This window comes from Tachypleus tridentatus, chromosome 6 (assembly GCF_004210375.1).
Source record: "Tachypleus tridentatus isolate NWPU-2018 chromosome 6, ASM421037v1, whole genome shotgun sequence".
NCBI classification, from domain to species: Eukaryota; Metazoa; Arthropoda; class Merostomata; order Xiphosura; family Limulidae; genus Tachypleus; species Tachypleus tridentatus.
In genome coordinates this window covers 96,300,162-96,327,284 of record NC_134830.1, presented here as the reverse complement: position 1 = coordinate 96,327,284, position 27,123 = coordinate 96,300,162, and the positions used below count along the sequence as shown (strand labels likewise).

The 27,123-nt window shown below is 30.8% G+C and overlaps 1 protein-coding gene across 4 annotated transcripts; it reads left to right on the top strand.

Annotated features, from left to right (window-relative positions):
* Positions 1-1,197: 1,197 nt before the first annotated feature.
* holn1 (CD2 antigen cytoplasmic tail-binding protein 2 homolog holn1) lies at positions 1,198-25,294 on the top strand. Of its 4 annotated transcripts, none has more exons than XM_076506392.1 (6): positions 1,198-1,291; positions 3,527-3,726; positions 6,561-6,727; positions 13,236-13,776; positions 19,086-19,200; positions 24,742-25,294. In XM_076506392.1, exons 2-6 carry the CDS (start codon positions 3,552-3,554, stop codon positions 24,746-24,748), a joined length of 1,005 nt encoding a protein of 334 aa, XP_076362507.1. In that variant the 5' UTR covers positions 1,198-1,291; positions 3,527-3,551; the 3' UTR covers positions 24,749-25,294. The 4 variants fall into 4 exon arrangements, with proteins under 4 accessions (XP_076362507.1, XP_076362506.1, XP_076362503.1 ...); XM_076506391.1 differs by lacking the exon at positions 24,742-25,294 and adding an exon at positions 19,441-19,594; XM_076506388.1 differs by lacking the exon at positions 19,086-19,200.
* The last annotated feature ends 1,829 nt before the right edge of the window (positions 25,295-27,123 follow it).

Genomic DNA, 27,123 nt, shown 5'->3' with positions numbered 1-27,123 from the left:
CACGTCTATAAAATAAAAATACCTAAACAAAAACTAGCAATACAATTTGAGTAGAGGCTTCAGGCCGTTGAAATCGCTCCTTTTATGTTCTAATTATACAAGAAAATAATTTTTACTATCTATGATAAGAAAATATATCGTTCTTTCACCATAAAGCACCAGCACTTTATTAGAAGGCGGTGATAATCTGAAATTTCATGGATTAATGAGGACTACAAACACAGGTCTGTAAAATCGAGGGTCAGACTAGAGGGAACGGAGGGGGTGAGGTAGGGCGCATCTGGATCCGAGCGCTCCGAACCTGTCGTTAACTGTACACTAAACGTACACTATGGTCAGCGGATTTCGGCAGCTAAGGAGAGTAAGGCGTTCGACAATAAAACAAATGGCGTAGGAAAACCGCACTATATCCACATAAGGTTGATGCAGCTACAAGCTATAAATGGCCTGCCAGGTCTATATCACAGGAGTTTAGGCTTGGGAGTAATATTTTCGAATTTCATGTTCTGTTCAATCTGTTGTGATGAAAATTTTACATAATCTGACACTACGTACAAGACGTAACTAGATTCTGTGATAGTGCTTGTAGAGTCTTGTATGTATACTTAGGCATACTGACTGATACTTACGAACTATCTCTTAGATCGTAAAACTTAGAAGCACGCCAATATTAAAGATGTACATTTCGGCTGCTGAAAAAGCTTACATCTAGGCCTAATTATGTAATTCGATTGGTAAGAACACGAGAATCACTATAACAAATACACAATTTGTAGGCCTGTGATGCAATAAAACAATTCAACAGACCAAACTGTAGGGGGGATGATTGTATGCACCATACCCTCCACCTAAAATGAAGGGAAGAATATATCTCACCCATCCTTCCAGGATCTACGCCCCTGCTAGCTGCCTTCTCTCTAGTCTTACACTGCAAAATTAGGGACGGCTAGCGCAGATAGCCCTCGTTTAGCTTTGCGCGAAATTTAAAAACAAACAAACCGTACTTGCAGTAAAAAGTAGTTTGATCAAAACTATATCAATTGTTGTTTAATTTAAGCTTAGATCTTTAACAGGTCATTTGATGCCTTTACTTACACCAACCCTTTATTTTTAAAGTAATAACCATTCTCAACTTTCTTTAAAATGTTTGTTATGTTAGATGAAAAACGAAACAAAACATAAAAGTATAATTTTTGATGAAAATGTACTCCGATTTTACTGGAAACCGATAGAGGACGTACGAATTTTAGGATATTTTGAGAAAGGAACTACGTTTTGTCTCCGGTGTTTAGTGAGTGTTTGTGAATTTTAAATCATATTCCTTATAACTTTAGAATAGGTGTTGGGTATAGGTAAGCTGTTTTTACTAACATAAAAGTGTTAGAAAAATAAAACTATCTTAGTTGAAAATGACTCTTTCCTCTATTACAGTTTCTTATTCTGTTTCCTAAATGAACCGTTCTAACTACTAAGTCGGAAAAAATATGATGCATCAAAACACAATCAAATCCTATGATAATCTTACACATTTCAAGGAGATGCCATTTAATTCTTCTTTTTCCGGAGAAAATGGTCATATAAATTTTATTTAGCCCTCTTTCTATCCCATTGTTATCATCCTAGTAACCCTCTTAAACCCTTTCCAGTAATTCTATGTTCTTCCTAAGGTAGTGAGCTTAAGACTGAACACAGTATTCCAAATGACGCCTAACCAGTGAGTTACACAATGAATTATAATGCCTCTATAAGTATAACCTAAAATCTTAATTTCATTACAACTTGTTTTAAAGAGCAGTCTGTTTGTGATGTGTTGCTGAAGAGAAAGATCATTGTGTGCATTATGGATACCTCTTGGAACAGAATTGCATTGTACATCTCATTTAGTCAAAAAATGGTACAAAATTCAAATAATGCATTATATGTAAATTTTGGTTCCAGAATTTGAGCTTACATACTCAAAAGCATAAAGAATGTTAGTAATATTGTTTGAATACAATTTTTTTTTCTCACAATGTTGGGCTGATCTTTGTTGTAAACAAATAATATAGCCAAGAGCAATATCTAAGTAATCTAAAGAATGTACGAAATATAACATTTATTATTATCTTTGTTTAGTGGCCCGGTATGGCCAGGTGGGTTAAGGCATTCAACTCATAATCCATGGGGTTGCGGGTTCAAATCGCACTAAACATGCTTGCCCTCTCAGCTGTGGGGGTGTTATAAAGTGATGGTCAGTCCCACTACTCATTGGTAAAAGAGTTGCCCAAGAGTTGGAAGTGGGTGGTGATGACTACCTTCCTGCCTTCCCTCTAGCCTTACACTGCTAAATTAGGGATGGCTAGTGCAGAAAGCCCTTGAGTAACTTTGCATGAAAGTCAAATCAAAACAAACCAATCATTATTTAGTAACAGCCATTATAACATTATACAATTTTTCATTTACTTCATCTGTCTAATGAGATATCTTGTTGCAAATGCAAGTTAAAACTATATTATAATTGAAATCCATGATTAAAATGTGTGTATTTCAAAATCTTTGATTTGTTTTCATTCCTGAAAGATTGTATTTCATCACTTATATATAGAGAGCCACTCCATTCTTTCTGTCAAGATTCTGCTACTCCTGGATAATTTTTAACCTAGAATATGGGAATAATTAGTATTATAATATTCTCCAAACCTAACAAAGTTTTAGTAGCTCCTATTACATTATTCTCTTCCATTTCAACTTGAACCTTGAATTTGTAAATTTTGTTTGTAATATTTTCTAACTTAAAAAACATTAACATGTTACTAGGTTTCATTTAACATATACATGTTTTCAGGTATAACAGATATAGTATTAAGCTACTTTTTAGTTCTAAACTTTTTGTACATGAAAATTTATCGTATTAACTAGAGTACTCATCTGTTAAACAGGTGAATTAAAAATTTATTCATAACAAAGAATGGGAAATTGAGTTTCTGTTTTTGTTCTTAACATCATAAATGCTAGAAGTGCAGTAAAAATACATAAAAATGCTAATACTGAAAAGCAAGGTGTACTGTTTTCAAGAATTCTAATAGTATGAAATTGGAGGGGAGGGATAACCCCCATGCCCTTCCTCATCATCCTGTATCATTGTGTCAGATTTGGTGTTGATTGACAAAGGAAAAAAATTTTTTTTTTCTTTTACAAGTTATGTTTTTTGTATCTTGGTATCATACACTAGGTTATTAAACAAAACCTGTTTATGGTGAGCATTATCAGGTAGTGAAGTTCCAATTATTTTGATATTAGATAGTTGATGCAGCATAATTTTTATTTTTCACTTTAAGCACATTAAGTAGTTGGTCTTTATGGGTATACACATCAAATTCAAGATAAAAATTTAGTCTGTTTTAAATGTTTTTGTTCATTTAGAACATATTTTAAGAAGTTTTCATGTTTAAAAGTATGTATTTAAACATCAGTTGTTTAATATTCCATCTTTAACAATTACTTTTCCATTGTTATGAATAAGAATTGACAAATAGTTTAATTTCAGTATCATCTGTAATAAAGTAAAGATAATGGCAAAACGAAAACTTGCTGAAGAAGAGAACTTTATGGAACCACTGGAAAAGAGATTTGAAGATGACTGTATGAGCACAGGAAGAAATTTTAAAAATTCACTTGATAGTGATGAAGAAGATGATGAGGAAGCTGCAAAAAAATACAATTTTTTGGATCCTGAAGAGTTAGAAGGTAATTACAAGATGTAATAGTTGAATTGAGAACTATTTAATTAATACATTATACCCTGAAAATTGATTTATACTAATGCCAATAAATCATACTTCATAAGGACATTATTTTGAATTTCACTTTTGGTGAAAAAGAAAATAATCTGTAACTTAAATATAGATTGATTAAAGAATAAATAATAAATTAGGTGCAATGCCATAATATTATTCATATACCTAAATTAACTTAGGTCACTCTTTGATGAATTAAAAGGACTAAAAAATCTGATAGATCTTGTATGCACATCACTGCTGTATTTCTTTGTTTTGTTACACCTTGAGTAGGTGAATCTGTAGTTCATAGCAGCAGGTATGACCTTTCAAGGAATATATTAGACCTCTAAATCACAGATAATATATTCAAATTTACCTTTGGTGAAAAAGTTAAATCTGTAACATACGTATAGAATCAAGTCTTGTGTTGCCTTGAGAACTACTTTGTCTGTTATTGATCATGTACATTCTGATAGCAAGATTGTGTGCCTTGCTCAACTTTTCACAAGGGAGTCTTGAGAATATGTAGTTGAATTAGACTGCTGAGATTCTAATTTATTTGGCCACTGTTCTCATAAAAAAATACTCTTATAAGTGAGGTTAGAAACTTGAGTTTTTATAAAACTTGAAATTGTGTGAACTTGTTTATGATATCAAATACATAGCTTTATTACAATGGCATTTTTTATTATACTCTTTCAAAATAATAGCCTCAAACTTATGGATGATTACGAGGTCTGTTAAAAAATACGCGGACTGTTTGAATTGCGCGGCTCCAGTTGGTTCCAGGGGAATCTGCTTGGTGTCACTAGGTTTGCTCAGATCAGCTGATTACGACGCCATTTCCCGATTGCAGATATCTTCATTTGTGTATTAGCTATGCGGTTTTAAGTGAAGTGCGATTTTTTCGTTTGGCAGGTTTCAGAATGAATGACCTGAAGGAGCAACGACTTGCTGTGAAATTTTCTGTTAAACTTGGAAAATCTGCAACTGAAACTTTTGCTATGCTTAACACGGCTTACGGTGATGTTGCTATGAAGCGTACGGCATGTTTCAAGTGGCATGAACGTTTTAAGGATGGTCGACAATCCATTGAAGATGATGAGCGTCCTGGACGTTCTTCCACGTGAACTGACGATCCACATGTCAACAAAATCAACACCCTGGTGCCGGCAAATCGACGTCTGACTGTCAGGGAGCTTGCTGAAGAGTGTGGGATATCAGTTGGATCTTGTTACGAGATTTTGACCGAAAAATTGAAGATGCACCGCGTTGCTGCGAAATTTGTGCCATGCCTGATGACGGACGAACAAAAAGCCCATCGCGTCCAGGTTTGTCAGGAACTGCTTGATCGTTCAGAAGAAGATGAAAACTTCTTGTCAAGTATCATAACAGGTGATGAATCATGGGTTTATGGTTATGACATTGAAGCAAAGGTCCAATCGTCCCAGTGGATGGGTGAAACATCCCCCAGACCCAAAAATGCTCGCCAAGTTCGATCCAAGGTCAAGGTGCTGCTGAGAGTTTTCTTCGATGGTAAGGGTGTTGTTCACCATGAGTACCTCCCCGAAGGCTCCACAGTTAACCAGACTACATTGAAGTTCTGAAACGTCTGAGGGATGCCATCTGTCGCAAAAGGCCAGAAATGTGGAGGAGTGGCGACTGGTTTTTCCATCACGACAACGCTTCAGCTCATTCAGCCCTCAGAACTCGTGAGTTTTTGGCCAAACACTCGATCACTGTTCTTTCCCACCCCCCTACTCACCTGACCTTGCTCCTTGCGATTTTTTCTTGTTCCCCAAACTCAAAAGACCCTTGAAAGGAAGAAGATTTGAGACGATTCCCGAGATTAAGGCAAATGTGACGAAGGAGCTGGAGGACATTACAAAAGAAGCGTACCAGGACTGTTTCAACAAGTGGAAACACCATTGGGATAAGTGTGTGCATTGGGGAGGAGAGTACTTTGAAGGGGTCCCAGACCTGTAACTTCTAAATAAAGTATATTTTGTTTTATGACGTCAGTCCGCGTATTTCTTGAACAGATCTTGTATGTTGCTTCATTTTGACTTGTGCATGGTTTCAAAATCCATATCTGCCTTAAAATTTAAGACTAAAATTTTATATCTCTCTTTGTCATTTAACAATCTCACTATATAATGATCCTTCTTTGAGAAAGGCTGTAACATATTAATTTAGTCAAAGATGTACGTTTCACAGCATTATACATTTTATAATTGTGACAACTTCATGAACCAAATATACAAGTGCTGCACATGAGCAAGATCAGCACAGTTTGTACCTGGTGTCACTGTTATTAGTATATGGAAATTGTTTTAAAAAAGTGCATATAATTTTCTGTTGTTTGAAAACTCAAAATAGCTAAGGAGAAAGTGTGTATTTAATTCTTTCTCCTTAGCTGTGTTCAGTTTTTAAACTCATGGAAGATTATTTGCACTTTTTAAAACAATTTTATATATATAGAAAGAGTTGCTGTTCGTACATTTTTTAGGTTATAAAATTTAATAATTAAAATTTATATTTTTGTGTGTGACCAATCACATGTCTTTAACTGTAAATTAACTATGGATTGGGTGAGTAGGTAATTTAATTCTATGTAAATGAGAAGCTTTCTAACCAATGGTGAATGGTTTCGAAAAGTGACTTAGTCAATAAAGGCAGCATTATTCATGAAGGTAAGAAAGAATACCTTAGCAGAAAAATATCTTTTTCTCAGTGATGGTGGTAACTTTTCTCTGACAAGTCAAATATTGTCATTGTGGACCTTTTTTTCATTTCATCAAGGACAAGAGGAAGCTACTGTAGACTTTGAAGGAGATATTCGCATCACACCATTTAACATGAAAGAAGAATTGGAAGAAGGCCATTTTGATAAAGAAGGAATGTATATTTTTCACAAAGATCAAAAAGAAATAAGAGACAGCTGGCTTGACAATATTGATTGGGTTAAGGTAAGGACAACTATTATGGAGATATAGAGGGTTGGTTGTATGAGTAATTACTTTTTATTGGTAGACAGCACAGAAAACGAATGTGCAAAATTTTGTGACTCTTTCTCAGATGTGAAACAAATAATTCCATGTTTAAGAGCAACTGATACAGTTTTATAAGTAGTTATCACTGTTTGGTATCACTCAAATTAAAATAATTTTTCTAAATAATCAAAAGATGTAATAGAAAATGACCGAGATGCAAAAACAGTATTTGTTACAACAATAAAGAGCAGAAGTTTGACAATGGCAATTTTGTTTTCTAAAAAGTTTTGTTCATTATCAGTAAAAGCATAATTACAATTATGTGTTCAGTTTAGGTTTTCTACATTTACTAAGTTGTTGGGTCAAAGATTATGTTATATATATATATATACTGAGCAGCATTAAAAATACAACAAGTAATAAAATGAGTTGTTTCATACAAAACTTATGTGTAACCTGGAGTATTAAAATTGTTTAACTGTATGTACATTGTTGCATTTTTAATGCCTCTCAATATATGTATGTCAATAACATACATGTAATAAGACAGTGCAAAAGTTTCTGATAGTCAGTGTAGTTTGTCCAGTATTCACCTCTTGTCTGTTTTATCATACGTGTCAGTTTTGTTTTGGATTGTGTGACATACGATTGACTTAATCAAGTTGTTGTTCTATTAGCTCTCTCACTATGATTTTGATCAGTTAAACTGACTTCATAATTATTTTGTGCTATTTGTAATTTTCAACTATAACTTTTAATACACCTTGTATCTGCACAAAATTTGGCAGACTTTTAGCAAACATTACATCTTTTGTACACAGAAAATTATATTTTTTTAAATGAAGTATTTTGGCTAAAGATTTGTGTATGAACATGTGTAGTATTTCTTTATAATAGTCTGAGTGCTAAGTGATTTTCATGTTAAGATTAAAAATACTTTACTTTCTCTCAAAGATCTTGAAATTTATTTGTATAATCTCTAAAACCTCCTAAGTAAATCTAAAATGTTTTTTTTGTTTTATTATTGTTGTTTTCTTTGCCTTAACTTTGTACAAGGTTTGGTCAATTTGAATGAGAATTGTAACCATCAAAACAAATTAAGAATAAATATAAATTACCCTTTTGTTTATCTAGAATGATTTCAAGTTGTAATATAAAATTACATTTGTTTACCCTAAAATGCTTTACATTTATAACAGTATACATCTATTAACACTGAAACTTTATTGTCTTTTGAATCCTGTCTAATTACTATTCGAGCCTTTATAAGTTGTAAATCAGTTGCCAAATGTGTAGCTCACATTATACTATCAAGTTACATTATGCATGAGGTCCTTGCAGTTGTATTTTATGAGAAAGTTTTATTGTTATGTTCTGCAATTTATTCCAGATATGTTTTTGCTTAATGTGTTACATATCATGATATCAAATAGTCAGAGATTGTAATTTAGAAATTAATTGAACGTTGATATGTATAATTTTTAAGATATTTGTCAACAAGATTGATATATGCAATTTTCTTTCATAACACAATACTATTTATAATAAGTTATTATATATAATGATTTAACTACAAAAGTTTTACAAGATTAAAAGCAATATTGAGTCTTCTATCTGGTCTGGAACTGAACAATTTATTGATAGTTCTTGTTGACCAATTTACTTTCGACTTGATATCAGCATAGTACACATAATGGGTAGCTAGCTATTATCCCTTCACACAAGTTTTTTTTCTGCTGAAGTTATGCAACATATTTGTGGAAATACTGAAGTTCAAAGTTACTCAGATTAAATGGTCTGTAATGTTTGAAATCTGTAAACTTCCTGGTCAAATATCTGTAATCTTTCCAATTAATAAGTGCTTATCACAATTATAGTTTTTGAAGTTTATAGTACACTAATTGTGACAAACCATCAATAAAAAATTCTCTCTTTGCATTGTGTTGGTTACCTTTTATAAGCTTGAGAGGAGAGTTTCTAGAAATTTATGTTTGGGCAACAATACTATTGATATGCTTGTACTTTTGTAAAACATTATATTGTTGATTTTTATCCTTGAGACTGTTCTACAAATATAGTGAATTTTGCAATACACATTTAGTGGTATAAGTTACACACATTTTTAAATATATATTCAACCAAAACAAACATCAGAAACATCATTTATATAAAAATAAATATATAATAGTAAATCTGTAACATTATGTTATTATTTATTACACCTAATATTTCCTGTTTTTACATCTTGGTTATTTTTTATAATAATAAATGAAGAATAAACATGAAAAGCATGAAAAAAAGTACTAACCTGGATCTCTGCTCCCTTTTTTTTTGAGTGTTGATGACTCTTAACCATTCTTTATTATACTGATGATAGTATTGCACTAAATAACCTTTTATTTAATTAAATAATGCACCAAACAACACAGAATAATAATGTGCAATAAGCAGACAATGTCCCATAACTATCGCGACTTTTCTGGTTTTCTAACTATACGACCAGAACTTGCTAAACTTTAAGCTCGTTGCTGTGTTTCTCATGGGAATCAAGATTAAGCTGAAAGCAAGTTTGACAGTTCTCTTTACAGAAAGCATTGTTCTTTGATATATGCAAACCATGTCTTTGTATTGGCTATAAATAATAAGTACTGTATGTAAGAGAGAACTGTTGACAATTTCTTAAAGAGAGGTTATAACAGCTGGGTGTGACAAGTCTGGTTGACTGTTTTGTGACTTTGTAACCAATTAAGATTGAAGGCTTTGAAAAATTTGTTTGCCTGAGTGATGCGGATATTATAGCAAATAATTTACATTAAGTTTTGTACTTAGAGAAGAGGGGATGCCTTGAGAGCAAATGTCACAACTCTTATACAAAAAGAAATTGAGATTTTGTTGTAAAAATAATAACTTAAAACTTATATACTATCAAAATATGGAATATTAGCTTTGTAAGTATGTAGTTAGTATTTGTATCTTTACACATCTGGTATTGTCATTTCATTTAAAGCATTTTTGATCCATATTACATCATAAAGAATGAATCTAGTCATATTTATTGCGCCCATACAAAGATAAAGAGTGTTTTATTCAAATGTTTTATAGCTTTATTTTGTTATTAAACTAAAGAGTAATTTTTTATTATTATTCCAAAATAATAATTATTTTGTGAATAAATTACCATAAATGTTGATAACAGAGGTCATGAACATTTTATTTATTGTAAAAATATTTACAGTTAATCTATTTTTCACATTTATGTAGCTATTTTGTGTGATTTATGTAAAAAATATTTATCTTTCTGTGGAACATATAAAAAGCCATTTATTCATGTGTAAGTTTTTCCTCATATTTTGGTCATGTGTTTCAGATATTTAGATTTTCCTCTATGGATTTATTTTAAATATATTCTGGGAATTAAACAGTAAACATTAACAGTAACACTGGGCTATTTTCTGAAATTTGTTTCAGAGATTGAAACAAATATATATGATATGTGTTGATTTATATCAGGAAGCCTATAACATTTACAAACATTAAAATTAAAGTTCAAAAGTGGAAAGTATGCTATTATCTGTTGGTAATTTTTCATATCATTTATGCCATACTGTCAGTTAACTCTCTGTGTACAAGCTTCATCATTTTCACTGACTTTGCAACCACTATGTAACCAAGAAATATATATACTATAACTCTGTATGCACTAAGTGGATCTTCATGAACTTTGGAAGCTTTTAGTAAGCAATAAGTCTATTCATGCAAAACATCAGATTTTATTACTTTTACTAAAGAAGTGTACTGAAGTTACAAAACCTTTACTGACTCAATCTTAGCAAAAGTGATTTTAATGCTAAGAATAAAAATACTTCATCCTTCAGTTTTCGTGTTTCTCTGACTTAACATCTAGTACCTCCTAAATGAATGTTAAAATCTTTTAGGTAAAACTTTATATTTATTCTCTTATTTTTTCCTATCCAAATTCTAGATAAATCATCAAATGAAAAACTAAAACAACATTGAATAAAATCAATCATTTGTTGTTTCTTTTTCCTTTTAGAGTAACTGCAGTTTGTAACAGGCAATTGCTTACTTATCCTAACAGCCTGAGCTATCTAGCCTTTTCATATCTACTTATTTTTTTAATCACTTTACATTGCACTTTAGACCCTATCTAAGTATGTGATAAGAAGTTAACTGCAGCAGAAGACTTACTGTAAATAACTGATAAACTTACAATCAAGTGACACTATTAGCTTATCCCAGCCTTGTGAAATGTTAAGTAATTTGTTCATTTAATTTATTTCCAGTCTGACCTAATAAACTTCTAATTTAATTTTAATTAAATTTATTAAAGAATACACATGAAAAACAAAGCTTAAAGCTTTAAATTCACTAACAGGTACCCAAAAGATTATCTCCTTAGCATTAGTTTTTTTCATACTGTGTTGGTTCTCCACAAAATCATATGCTACTAATTCAGTCATGTGTATGTTTCTTTATTTTTATATATTTATAAAACTGTCTTGGAACTTTTATAAATTAAACTATCTCAGCATACAATTAGCACATTGCTTTATCTTTTCATGAACTAAAACATTATGAAAATCAAGTTGTAAAAAAGAAATTTTTAAAATTAAAACTCACCTCATCTGTTTATTATTCTGAAAAGCATTTGGTTTTAATTTTTTTTTAGATACTTATAATGTAGCAGTTTCCACAATCAACAAGCTTCCAACTTTCTACTATGAATATTTAATACCAAATTTCTTCAACTATTCTCAACACATAATTCTACAGATAATGATCTTTAAAACAGAAAAAACCTTTTCAGCTGTTTCATTATACCTTGTGAAACATATCACCAAGTTATCACAGAATCCAGCCAATCAGAAACTAAACTAAAGGAGATAGACAACATTAATGAAACAGTTCAATGAGAAATTGAAGTACACATAGTTACTGAAGGGTTTAAACAAAGTGAAGAAAGGCATGGCCTTTATTATCTTCATGTCTCAGGAATTGGATTTCAAGACTTCATTGCAGAACCATAGCATGAGTCTCACAAGGATTGAAGTAAAAAAAGGAAAAAAAAAAGATTGAATGCACCAATACATAGTTCATTGTCACACCTCTAACCTTTATTAGATAGTGACAATTTTTTCCACTAATTTTTTTACAAAAAAAAAACATTGCAAAAGTAATTTTAAAGCAAAACCAAAATTGCTTTTATAAAGCACAAGGTCAACACTATAAAATATAATGAAACTTCTAAGATTTTATTTAGACAACTATAAGCATCGCAACAGAAACTATCAAAAAAAGACGACAAATTCTGGGCTCCCACATTTTGAAGGTTACACAGTTTCACCATCAATGTTTGCTTCTTAAACTAATAGATCACAGATATAAAAGAAGTATGCTTACACATGAACCTCTGTACATCACTTAACCAAAAAACCAAAAGAAATATGCCAATACTGACATCATTCATTATCACAGATAGAAAGATAATGAAATAGAAAAGAATCCCATTGGATTCAATTAATCATATTGCAACCCATTTTCTTTCAGTTCATATACCTTTAAAATATTTTAAAGTGTGTGCCTGACAAGTCTTGGTAACTGAGTAATAAATAAAACATGTGGTATGCAAACTGCTGTGTCATACAAATTTTAAATATCAAATGTTGTTATCTTTAAATCATCTAAATACTTTTTTGTTACATGTAGATGTTCGTTTTTAACAAACTTTTGCATTTAGTCCTTTTAAAAAGTGTAAACTAAGAAAAAATTGCTTTCCTATTTTAATATTTAACATTCTTTTAGGTGTGTTTTATGAAAGGAAAAGTTGATCATAAGTCAAAAAATACTATTTAGAACTATGTTTAAAATTATGCAGAAATTCAAGAAGATACATCAAAATATAACATCTTACAGGAGGTTTATATGCGTATTTCAAGATACAGAAGTTTTTTTATTCATAATTAGTTACAGTTGATGAAAAATATGAATATGATTTTATAAAACATTAGTGGAATTGGAAAATATTAAATGGATTATGAAATAGGAAGGTCATTTATTGATATTATCATGCCAAATAAAATTTTACTTTATGAAATTCAACGTAGAGGGAGGTGTTTAATTTTTTTTTTCTCCAGTCTTGTTTTAAATGTAGTTTAGTGTAGATTTGTAAATACCATTTCAGTAACAGAAAAAAAACGATAGTTGTAGACAGTCATGCTGTATCACATTTTATGATACTAATGTTATTTTACTAAATTACATTTGTGATAAATTTTAAGAATCATTCTTCAAAATGCTTCATTGTGTTGATGTTAAATTATTTTTTTTAACAGAAGTAATAAATATATTGTTTTATAGTTCAAAGCACAATTTGTATAAAAGTATAAGAAAATGTCAGTGACTAAATACAAAAATGATTGCTCTGTTATTTTTTCCATACTTTTGCTTATTTATCACCTTATAGATCAAATCCAGAGAAGAAATTACACAAGATAATCTGGACGATGAAAGTAAATCTGATAAAGAAAGCAGTATGGAAATGTCTGACAAATTAAATAATTATAAGGAAATGCTGAAACTTATGAAACCTGGAGAAACTGTTCAAAAAGCAATTTGTAGGCATGGTGGTGGTGGAAGTAACATAAAGCAGTCCACTGCCAGCCGTCGCTGGTTAAAGGATAGGAGAAACCAGAAAACAAACAGTGAAAATAATTCTGAGGTGGATCAACAAAAGTTGCTTCAGCTCACTGAACTTGCAGATGAAATTTTACAGTCTGGAGATATGGACATTTATGAACAAACTTATGAGAAATTAGATTTTCTTTTGAAAGCTGAGGATAAAAATAAAATGGCAAAGACAGCAAACAATAGAACTGAAATTGTACCAGAAACAACTGATGATGCTCTTGACATGTTTTCAGATAGTTTTGATTCTAAAATTTGTGCTGAGAAAGATAAGGAGAGAAAGAGAACTGATGCAGAAAATGGAAAAGAAACAAAATCAGGTAACAAGAGTAATACATTCTTTTCATATTACAAAATTCTTTGAAAATATTTATAAGTGAATACTCTTTAAAGACATTTTTAAATGTTGCTAAAAGCATGAGATTGTTTAAGGGTATTTGAACTTTATTGTCTAAGAATTTTAAAGAGCTTCTAAACAGGATAAAGATATTTCTGTTAATTAATATACTTATGTAATAAATATTAAATCTTTTGAAAATTGTAAAATACTTTATCTGTAATATTGCAACCAATTTTATGAATTGTGATCTTAAGGCCTGCAGGGCTATGTAGTAGTTAGAATATACTTGGAGAAACAACATATCTGGCTGTAAGTTTTAAAACAAGCCAACTTGGACAGTACAGTACCACCATGGAAGCAAGGAAGAGCATCCACTCTAAGTCCAAATGGACTTTTATTTTAACAGAAGCAGCAAATTCTGCCTGTTTTTTGTTGTTCTCATAAACCAACTTTACAAGCCTGGAAATGCCCTCAAGTTGTACATTTCCTTGTGTGTGTCCAAGTACATTTGTTTAAAGGTCTGGCTCTTATATGACCATGTAATTTTTTTGCCTTTGGTTCCAGTTGTTTGCAGTATGACACTGAAATTGACTAAGGTATCATTTTGCTATGGTATTTTTATAAAATGCAGTTATTATTAATACAAAAATTGCTTACTGTGTTGTTTCTTAGCTATGTTAATTTGAGCATCAGAAAAATCAAATCCATTAAGAAATCTGGTTGTGCTTTCTTGTTTTATTGTTCAATGTGTCATAGGATTTATTTACTTACTGAGTTGCATTCAATCCACATTTTCATTCAGAACTCTAGCTTCACTAACTTTAAAACTAATGTCAAAATTAGTTTTATCAACCACCTTAAACAAACATTTTTATCAGTAGTGAATTGCATTTACAGTATTCTTATTTTTAATGCTAATTATTAATATTTATTCTTGAAAGTACCTAACTGATTTATGTCATTACACCTTCCAGTATCTGTAATGTTGCCATTTATAGATTGGGATTTTTTTTCTTTAGAAAGATACCATATATGCTTATTTATATCTCATATTTCACTGTTTATCATTTTTTGTTTTTGAATTTAGAAAATGTTTATACTTGTTGATTAACAAAAAAAAATGTATCACTAACATATTATCATGTGTTGATAATTTCATTGTTTTTTGAAACATATTCTTATTTTAAATTAAGAAATGAAAACATAATGTAAAGATTAGAGAAACAAGATATTGTAGGCTATGGTGTATTGGTACATGAATTTTTAATTAGTTCAGTGTTTTTATTTTTACCTAATGTTTGATGAGCACTCAAGGCCGGAGAACTTGCAACCATAAGACAGAAAAAAATGCATTATTTATGTTCTTGTTTTGTATAAAAAAGAAATAATTTATGTATTAATAAAACTAATCTTAAAATGCAACTTAAACTTCTTTAATGTGTTATATTATTATCTGTTGTATGATTAACAAGAGCTCCCTGCTTTCATGTCATAATTCTAATCAGCTTAAATTAGTATGTGATTCACATCAAATCATTATCATCAGTAACAAGTGATAGTTGAAGAAAACAGATCCCTGTTGCATCTGTCTGTAATACATGTATAGTTTGAAAAAAAGATTTGGCATAGAAGATCTGTACCATTTCATTAACCAGTGTTTAATTTTTATCAATAGTATGTTAAATTTAAAATTTTACCATTTTTCAGAAACATTTGGTGTTGCAGATAGTAAATAATATTGATTATTATTGAATTACACTCAGCATTTTAAAAATATTTTGTTGGCATTGTTGACTGTTAAGAATTATAAGGCCATAAAATAACAGTTGTTTATATTTGCTGTTAGACATAACATTTCAGCTTGTAGTCATTTGTAATCATCTTAATTTACTGTAAATTGTGCAATATGCAATCACCATTGAAAACTTAGATAAATTCTTTTTTTTCTTCTGTCATTTTTGTATTACACTGGGAAACAGTTTAATGCAATTGTTCATATTCTAAAAACAAAATCCATGTTTATAATGAATTTAAAAAAATATAAAAGGTTTTGCTAAATTTGGAGAAACAAGGACTGTTGTATGTTTAATTAATATGTTGATTTGGTTATTTAGAACTTTATCTGAATTCATTTTTGTATTTATAAAATTTCCAGGTTATTTAATTTTTACCTTTTTTACAGCCATGTAAGATTTTGTAGGTTTTTGTTGTTGTTTTGCATGAAATTAGTGTTAAGTTTCCAGTTGAGTTCCATTTTCCCGATTACCAGCTACTGGAATGTTCTTTAACTTTTTTTTTCTATGGGACATTCTGTCTGACCTACATATATTTAGTAATATATGTAATTTAGTAATATATGTTTTGTGAGATTCCTCAGTATACCTTATCTTAAACCATTCTTTTCTGTTATGTGATAGAACAAACAAAGAAATCTACAGACTGGCTTTCTACTGCATAAACAATCTGAGCAAAATGCTTTGTAAGAAGAAAGTCAAAATAAAAAAATACAACCATAGTGATATTTACTAATTAATATGTCTAGAATGCAATAACATATATGCAGGTCATACAGGACATCCCACAAAAAATAAGAGTTAAAGAAAATATAAGAAATGCATTGCACCTTATTCCATCCAGAAAAAAATGATTTAAAATTTTATATGTTTGTGAAAAAAGTAAACAAAAATTAAATAACTTAGAAATAAATAGAAGTATGAAAACAAATCCAGGTTAAGTTCTAAATGACCAAATCAATTTAGGTTCCTCCCAAATTGTCTTTGGTTTAACATAAATATGCAGTGCCTTGCAAATTATTCACCCCCTACCAGTCATATCACATTTTGATGAAATACAAATGATATAACAAATTATTTTAATGTACATGTTTTATTTCAAAACTCAAAAGATCAAACTTAATGTGTGAAGGAGGCTTAATATCAGCAAAACCTACAAAGAAAATAGATAAATTGAAATTGCATAAGTATTCAGTTCCCTAAGTCAGTACTTGGTGGAAGCATCTTTGGCAGCAGTTACTGCTCTGGTTCTTTTTGGACTGGTGTCTATCAAGTTTGCACAATGGCATAGTGTAATTTTTGCCCATTTATCCTGGAAAAATTGTCCCAATTCTGACAAAGTCCTTGGGGATCATTGGTGGACTGCAATCTCCAAGTTTCACCATACATTTTTACATTAGATTCAATTCAGGACTTTGACTGAGCCACTCCAGGACATTCACTTTCTTCTTTTGAAAACACTCCAGTGTGGCTTTGAGTCATTGTCCTGCTGAAATGTAAATCCTCATCCCAGTTTTAGATTCTTGGATAATTCAAGCAAGTTTTCCTCTAGGATTTGTCTGAACTTTGCACTACCCATCTTCCTCTCAATCCTGCTAAGCTTCCCAGTCCCTTTATGATGAGAAGCATTCCCATGATATGATACTGTCTTCACCATGCTTGATATTTTGGATGGCTTTGATTGGATGAACACTTTGAATTTAGACCAAGAAACTCAATTTTTATCTCCTCCGACCACAAAACTTTCTGCCACATGTCTGCAGCATCATTTATATGCCTTGTAGCAAACTGCATACAAGATTTAAGATTATTCTTTTTCAATAATGCTTTTTTTTCTTTCACTTACTCATAAAGGCTGGCTTTTTGTAGGGACCAGGATATTGCAGATGTGTGAACTGTGACTCCCATCTCAGGCATGGAATTTTGCAAATATTTCACAGTCACTGTTGACTTCACAGTATGATAGTTTCACTGTTTCAGAGGGGTGGGCTGTCCTGCCCTACTTATTTTCTTCATTTTTGACAATCTTCTCCACTCCACAATCTATTATTAAAAAAAGCCTATACCATGCAGCTCAAAATCTGCAACATGCACTCTGTAAAATCCTGCTTGGCAAACTGACTTGCCTATTATATCACTAATGAATGAAATAAACAGAATAAATCTAATGTTCACATCACAGGTTATGCTCACACGTGGTTGCAAATGACTAATTCCATGAACATCTCCATGTGTACAATGTGTATTTTCTCTCATATCAGTACTCGGAAAATCTTACACATTACATGTATGGCAGTGTTGGAAGCATCACTTCTCAATTCCACATATAGCATATGAAGAATGGTATAAGGAGAGAGTTCTCATATGATGACAGGTATCATAATGGGTTTAAGTGAACAAACTATCCATTGTTACCAAATACTTTTGTCCTTTACATCACTACAAGAAATATTGAAGGTTTGTAACAGAATTTATTTGGAGGAAATTTCCCATTAATTTGTTCCAGAAAACTTTCAAAGTGAATTTATGAGCATTTAATTGTTATTGTATGTAATGGCTTTTTATTTTGATCCCAAACAAATATATTAGTTATAATACCTTATTTTAGCCTATTTATTACCATAACTGTTATCCATCATGTGCGATGTGCATAGACTAGTTTCATGAAAATTGAACACTGTTTCATTTAGGATGTAGCATAACCCTTTGCAACATAGGGGCAGGAAATCAACCATGTGATATGTAGGATGGTTGGATAAAGTTAGAGAAAGCTAGAATGACTTCCAAAAATTTGTGGTATTTCTATTTGTTTAATTGATAGGTTATTAAGGTTAAAAAATAAGAGATATGTCTACTAACATTAGTCGTAAGACAGTATGATAGGCCTTAGGCCTAAGCCTGGATAGATATTAGTTATGAGGTTGCAGTGTTTGTTTATAGAACCAATGGATTAGTTGAAACTCTACTTCACTGATATTTGCTTTCAATTCTAGAATAATTTAATATGCAGACATCTGTCACTATATTGTTAATAAGTATTTATTGTCTTCACCAGATGTTTGTTTGCTCTGATATCCATTGCTTGTCCATATGAAAGTTTTCTTTTGTGTTGCATTTTGTAAAGAAGGACAGTTGTAATATATGTACAATATAATGCAACATGCCTCTGCTAGCCTATTAGTATTGGTATCATAATTAAGCACAGGGGCCTTTAAGGTACAGCCACATGGGCCAGTATATTATGTAATTGTACCTTTATGGATGTTAAGTTCTCAATTTCATATTTTATTTTTTGTAAAGTGTGCTTTTTAGAATTGGAATTCCTAATGTATCATACATGAATTCTTAGCTTATTGATAACATGCTGTTAATGTAGTATTCCTCAGTGCTTGTATACAAATCGTGTATATTGCAATAGGTGATTTCTTTTCAAGTTAAGTGATTTGGATAATCCATATATATATTTGTGACCATTTTTTCAATATCTCTTTCCCAGCATTTATTTTTCTGTTTGGAACAATACCACAAGCAATCAAGAGATGGAAAGACAAATTGCTTGTAGAAGCTGCAAAATCCATCTTCACTTTGAAAAATATGTTTGCTGATTTGAAGTAAGTTGTAAAATTTTTATCCATGTTTTATTTATGTCAAACAGAATTATTGTGAGGTTTACTGTAAGCAGGGAAGTATAACACATAGGAATAAGTTTTAAGGGGAAAAAGGGGGGAGTTTACATTCACAAGTACAGTCAGTGTAGCCTGATACACATACAAATAGCATTTTAGTTGTTTTTACTGTTAAATGGTATTCTGATAATGAAGGCAAAAACAATTATCTTTTTGCTTTTTCAGGAAGAAAATTTACTGACTACTGAAAAAGGTGCCACATTTAGCCAGATAAAAAATAAGTTTGACCATCAAGGGCATAGTACTTCATTTGATCTTGCAGAAGAGCTATACATGAATGAAGAGTCAAGTGTTACTAAAAAAAATAGAAGACAAAAATAGCACATCAATTGCTGGAGAAGTCCAGTTCCAATGCAGAAGAGGATGGTAAAGAAGATGTTGATAGTGATAATGATGATAGAGATACCAGTATTGCTTCTTAAAAGAAAGACTCCATGAAAAAAACCACAAAAAAAAACATAAGGCCAGTGTTAACTCAGTTCTTGAGCTCATCTTTCAATTTATTACTATTAAACATGGAACTGTGGTATGGGGGGAGAAAGAGCCTGTTAGGTACTGCAGACTATGCCAAAAATACTACAGCTTGACAGGAAAGAGTAAAGGAACATGGGTGACACAAGATTATACACTCCTAAGAAAGGACAAAGTGAGAGCTCATATCAATTCAGAACAATGCAAATGAGCAGTGAACTGAGATGTTGACCATGAGGTACAATTCTAAATTGAGGAAAGGAATACAACAGAAAACATGAAAAGTGTCAATTCCATGTTTGAAATTATGAAATACATTGCACTAAGTAATCAGGTGTAGGAAGAATTTGGTGTTATCTTATATTTTTCTGTTTGTACAAGGTCAAAGGATGTATTACTTTTTTGTCATCTCAGCAACTGTACTTACATCATCATGTTATGACCACCATTTGGCTTTGGCCTGTAGGGATGCCTTTCAGTGCTTGTCATAGATAGACACGGTGTCAGAGGTATTGAGTGTCTTATACAGATACTATTGCTACATTATGAGAACTGTAGAATATTCATTGGTCAAGTCATTGGAGAATCCATTAAGCCAAGCTCCATTGTTCTCTTTCTATAATAAGGAAGTAAATGCTTTCCTTAAGGGAGATGACATACTACTTTAAGATTTGAAAACTGCATCTATTACTTACCTTGAAAGAAAGTGTCAAGATGGTGCATGTGGTCTTGCAGAGTTGCTGAGTATGCATAACTAGCAGTGAGGACACTTGTATTGCTAGGAGGTATTTTGCCTTATCTAATGGAACTTTCCTTAGTCTTCCAGAAGGCATATGTTGACCTTACTGCCATAGAACTGCAAACATCCAAGACTTCTAAAGCTCTTAAACTAAAGAAGACAAAATGTGAATTATTGGGGAAAACACTGGAGAAACATTTCACATTAAATGAAAACAAATGAATTATAATTGAGAGCAGTTTGGAGGGGGAGGGAGAAAAAAAATTTATTTAATCCCTTATATGTTAAAGAAAGATTTGTTAACTCAGAAATAATCTTCAAATTCACAGTGTTATTCTTTCCTATTCAGAACTGCAAGGTGATGGATGCTCTTCCTGTTTTCTACAGACAAGAGGATGTATTTTATCTTGCAGACCACCTCAAGTTAGATGCAGATAAAGTTGTTAAAGAGAGAATCAGTTGCTGGAAAGGCTAAAAGCCACAAAGTCTAATATGGCCATCTACTTCCCCTTTTTGATGAGCCTTTTGTTTGACTTCACAACAGACAAATCATCATCCTTTAGGAAATTTATCCACCACTGATCCACCTCGACAGCATAATAGTTACACTTTCTTTATCTTCTGCAGAAATAGAAAGGATCTTCTCTCACCTGAAGCTGATCAAGTCTGATCATTGAGCTTGTCTCAGTAACAAAAAGCTCAGTCAGCTGCTTAACATCAATGATGAGTGGACAGATGTTAGAACATCAGCATCAAATAAATGGCTCTCTGTTAAAACAAACATTTACATTTTTTCTGTAGAAGGAAATAAAAGGTTGAATAATAGCCCAATATCAATATTTGGTGGTTGTTTTTTCCAACAGACCATTTGACCACCAATTCTGAATCTTGTGAGTCTCAACATTTTATGTATTGTATCACTGATTCGTTTAACACTTGTGTAATGTGCATATCAGGCAAGAGGTTAGAGTTCAAAAATCATAAATCAGAAGGAAAGACACTTGTGTCATCAGTCAATTTATAAAAATCTGTAAATTTACAAAAGTATGAAAAATTTCAGAACATAATTTTAGTCAGCAAGATCATAAATAATGCAGAAGTCATGCTTAATTATATTTGAAAATACTAAAGCACTTTTTGGCAAGAAAAATGTCTATGTAATGCAACTGCAAATTATTTAACTGTTAGGTAAGGAAATTTAATTTACCTTTGCCAAACTTTCTTGTGTGTTTAGCAGCTACTCTTATCAGATAAGAATTTCTTACTTCTCTGTTCTCATTGAAATATTGTAAAAGTGGAGGGATCAGATTTATTTTGGGTCTCATTCAATGAATATCAACACTTTATACTAAAAGTAATGTAAAAAGGGACACTGAACCTATTAAATCATGATGCAGTAAGATGAATGTTTTTCCAAAGATGTTAAGTTTATGTTACTCAATAAAATACACCAGTATTATTGTGATTGTAACAAAGACAGTAGGTTATTATAGTAGGAAATGTGAATGGTTACTAATTTAAAAGTTTGATGTTTCAAAGCAATGTGTAAAGTGTTACCTTTTTCATACTGGTGCAAGACATTTCTTCATTGAACTTGAAAGCTATACAGAAATGGTGGTGGTGTTAAGGCAATAAAATAAAATGTTCATGATTCTTACTTTAATCTTGATGATATTTACTCTTACAAAGAAATTGTGCTGATATAGAATGTTCTTGCCACCCACTGATGTATTTTTTTAAACTCATAAATGTATAACATGGTCCTTTAAACAAAACAGCCTTAAAGTTTTACATGGTCCTGTCACACACATAATTGTGTGTACCAGTTCTTGAATTTCATAAAGTTTGAATTTAAGTTACAGGATTTCATTTAACTTTGAAAAACCAATAATAGAATTGTTGTAAAACTTGATTCAAATTAGACATCTTCAATTAAATGAAGAAGCAAATGTAAGTTCTTAAATGAGACCTCTGGATTACATACTTTTATGGATTAGTAATAATGTTGATATATGTATATAAATAGCCATAAAATTAAAAGAAATATCTACAGTAAATATCTTACATGGAAAAATCACCTAAGTTGGTAGCATGAAGGTCTTTTCAAATTTTAATAATACTTAGGATAAAAGTCGAAATACTTGAGTTTCTATGTGTAAGTGTGCCCCTCCAACTTAACTCCACCCTGGCCCTTTTTCAATCAAGCTAGGGGGTCTCTATAAAACACATTACAGTTCTTAATGATGGATTCACCTTACTCAAAGGGATAATCAGCAATTTTAAAATTTTCTTGTAACATTCTCCTCATCTATACTTCTTTATCACCTTATTCCTGACTTGTTTGGAAAGCTTCTGGGTTTTCATGGTTGGTTTGTCATATCATTTGTTATGCCTTGAACAGATGCATTTCCTATGAAGTTAAGTCACTTTGATTACACACAGTGACCATTACACTGAACTTGTAACCTTTCAAACATATTTTGCATCCAAACTGATTTAGGGTTGTCATAGCAAAGGGGTTAATTATGAGAGTGTTACCACTACTGATAGTTTCATGTATTAATTATGTAAAAGGTTTGCTATTTAGTTGTTGGCAGTTACTGACCTGTATATTGTTAAGCAGTTGTCTTCAAGTAAGTGCATGATAGAAAACATAATAGAAATTTCATAATTTAAACAGTTTTTCATATTCTAATAGTGTAGTTATAATTGAAACAAGGAAAGGTCTTTTCCATGTCGATATTTGATTTTAAATTTTAAATATTATATTACAAAATTAGGGGGGAAATATAGTTTTTGTATAGGCATTTACAGCTATTTCATGACATTGTTGAATAATTAAAAATTCATAAAAGTTGTTTTTCTGTCAGTATTTAATGTTTCTAATTTTTGTGAAGAAAGTTATTCTGAAGTTAAAATTGATATAAATATGTTGGAAATTTTATTATAAAAAATATTTGTTATAAAATTTATGATCATAAAGGTTAATTATTTTTTATGCTGAATTTTGATGATGTCTTCTGCTGTATCAAATAAAAAATGCTATAATATTTACATAATGTATTTGGCTCTATCTTTTGTATACATGAGAAAACATTTTCTTTTTACATTAATTAAAAGTGCATGTTTGATGTTCAAGCATGAAATGTTTTTTATAAAAACGTAACTGAAACAGTAATGAAAGAAAATGTGAAATTGTTTTGTGATTAATGTTTTTATATGAAAAAGAAGCCAATAATCTCTTTCCATAGTAATCAAATTAAGGCAGAATTACTGTGATAAGAAAACAACTTTAGTCTATGTAAGTAAGTGAACTCTCTATGATGATGTAGTTGTAAGCTTGAAGATTTATAAAACTACAGTTCTGGGTTTGATACCTGAAGCAAACATAGCACATATACCTTATTCTTTAGTTTTGTGTGTGACATTAAACAAACTGACTAATAATAACTATTTTTAAAGCAAAATGTTAAAACCTTAATAAAGGTGAAAATATAAAAAAAAACAATTTCACTTGTTCAAGGGAATGTTCAAATAACATTATTAAAAAGGAAAATGGGAATTAAAAGTAGTATTCTTAACATTTTTGTCAACAAATTATATTTTAAAAAGTAGTTTTTGTTCTTTGTATGATTTTAATCAAGAATAAATAAAGGAGTTTAGAAATAAGAAAATTATTACTGACATAAATACGTTAGTGATTGTTACAACCAAGAATACCCAGAATAATATTTCATTGGTGCATTTTTATGCCCTGATTCCAAATATAAAAATTATTTCCAATTTAGTGCTTTTGTGGAGAAATCAAGCTCTAAATTCAAGAACTTTTACAATTAAGCATAAGTAGGAAAATCTCCATCCTCCTCACATGTGAGTTGGCATTGCCTTGGCAGTGAATGTCAGCATGTTTTGTTGTGCAAGTTTAAGAAGGAATCTAATATTTGTTAATTTACCTTTTTTTTTTGGCATAGTGGTGTCTGGTATCTGTATGAGTAACTCATCGTTATTTGTAAAAGAGATACAACAGTTTTGAAAGTGATTATTTTTTCTGAACTGTAGGTGTAATTAGTTTTTTTATTAGAACTTAGTATTTATGTAATTATGAGGGCATTGATGGCTAAGCTTGCATGTTATATTTGTATTGGGAGTTGTTGTGTGTCCTATAAGCCAACTAGAAATTATAGTAGAATGTTTAAGTGAACACATTTTTAAAGCTAAAAGAGTGAGTAATCTTCATTTGTCATTATTTTGTTCAGATGCTGACAGCAACATCAAAGGTAATGAAGTCACATGGGAGTTTAGGTGGGAGAATAAGGAAGAGTCCCCAATGTATGGGCCTCACTCATCTTTGCAAATGAATGAATGGGTTAAAGCTGGATACTTTGATGATGGTGTTTGGGTTCGACGAGCTGGAGAGGTTGAAGCTCCCTTTTATGACTCAAGGCGCATTGATTTTGAACTTTACTTATGAAAAAAATGTGTGTTCTTTTGTTTGCATTGTTTATACTTTTAGAAACCTGTTGGGATCTGTGTACTGAGTAATTGTCATTGAATACAGTACTTAAACTTAAGATTCTCATAAGTAAGGAAAAATGAAAATGTCAGATCACTGGCATATAGTCAGTCTCAGATTTTTTCAGATGCTTTTATTCACAATGTGAAGTGCAGAAAAATTATTACTTTTCAGTAAAGTACTTTATTCTTTTGGATATCAAGAGATACTTTGGAAAATAATGTTTTTGAAACACATGCTGTAAAATATTGACACCATGACAATAAAATTTAAAAAGTGCTGTGGCCAAAATAAAATCTGACCAGTTTTCATTAATGTGTACAGTTATGTTGTTGTAGTTGCATTTGTTTATTGACAGCTTTTGCATAATTAAACTTGATAATCTGAATAAAATTATTCTAAATCACTAAACATAAGTATTTGAAACAATTACATGCAAAAAGGTGGTGGTAGCTAAGAAAGAAGTTTGTTTTAAAGTTTCCTGTGGAAAATCGGTTGCACTACATTTTATGTTATAAACTGGACTCAACAGAAAAATATTTCTGCTATCATGGAACAAGCATTGTAATATGTGTTTCTGAGAAACCTACTTCTTAAAAGTATAAATCATACAAGTGTGAAGGTTTATTATCAAAGCAGTTTCATGTATTTGTAAATCAATCATACCCATTATACAGGTTTAGATGTAATATCAAATAAGTAACCTATTATTTTACAGCTTGTGTTTGTGCAGTTGTATGTTACAGTAGCTCAAAGGAAACAATCTTGTTAGTTGACTTACATATATAACAGTTCAATAAAAATGAACAGTGAGTACTTCATGTTGTTGACCAGCAGGTAATTTTTTTTTTGTAATAAGTCATGTGTACACTGTATCTCAAGTAATTTAGATTTTGTGATAATTGGTGTTTATTGTTGTGGTATTGTTGCTAGTTTGTACATATGCTTTGTTAGTTATTTTTATTTTCATCACAATGTAAGAGTAAACTCTCTATTAAATTTATCTTCACAGAATCCAAACCATTAATGAAATAAATTTGCATGTTAGAATCAAACTATCCTTCTCAGATTAGCTTCCACCACCACACATGTTTTGATGTATCTTTTCTCTTTTGTTTTGGTATCAGCACACTCTATTTTGTGTACATAGTTTTAGTTGTGTTTTCTGTGTATTAAACAGAAAATATTTTTTGTTTTGGTAATTGAGCTAAAGCAGTATCCTTCATGTACTTAGATCTTTATTAGTGTTTTCGTGTACAATATTTATCTTCCAATCCTTCAAGACAGCTAGAATTGGAATATCTTAAAATCAAGACTAAGTGGTGAGTAACTTTTCTATATAAAAAGCACATGTGTACAAGGTCTTATGATACATTAATGAATATAAAACATCATTTACCCCTGTAAAATGTGGAATAAACATTTAAACTGACTCGACAACTAGATTTTAACCCTTGACATGATTCTTTAAAATATTCTATCTCTGAATGAGAAACCAACAAATGAGATCTCCAGGCATACTCAAACTAATATGACCAATTTTTACATACTGTGATAAGTTACAGTTCGTTATTTTGTTTTACAGCCAATATCTCAACATTATCAATTCTGGTTTATACATAAGTATTTACTTTGAGCTATTGCTGTTGTAAGTTTCTTAACTTTGGATTTTACATGCAGTTAGTTTACTGCTGTCATGAACTTTTACAACAGGAATGATTTTGTCACTCATCAACAATATTCCTTCTTCACTGTTAACGTTTATGGCTGTCTCATGCTTTTTTTAGTTCTGTTTTTTTATTGATTTCATCTTTTGTATGGCTTACTAGAATTTAAAGAAATACATTGATACAGACATTTTTAAATAGAAAAGAATGGTATTTCAAAATAAATAAAATATATAATTCTTTTGCAAATTAACAAAAATTTACTTTAATTAACAATAAAAATAATATACCACCTAATAATTTAAATGTGGGATTAGTGAAACTTCAATCTATTTAAATATTAATCTAAATTATTTATGCACCAAATAGCTTGTAAACCAATGCTTTTTATTGATTACAGGAACTATAATGTCACAAGTTTTAAAAAAGAACAAAAATGCATTGATATTTCAATTAAT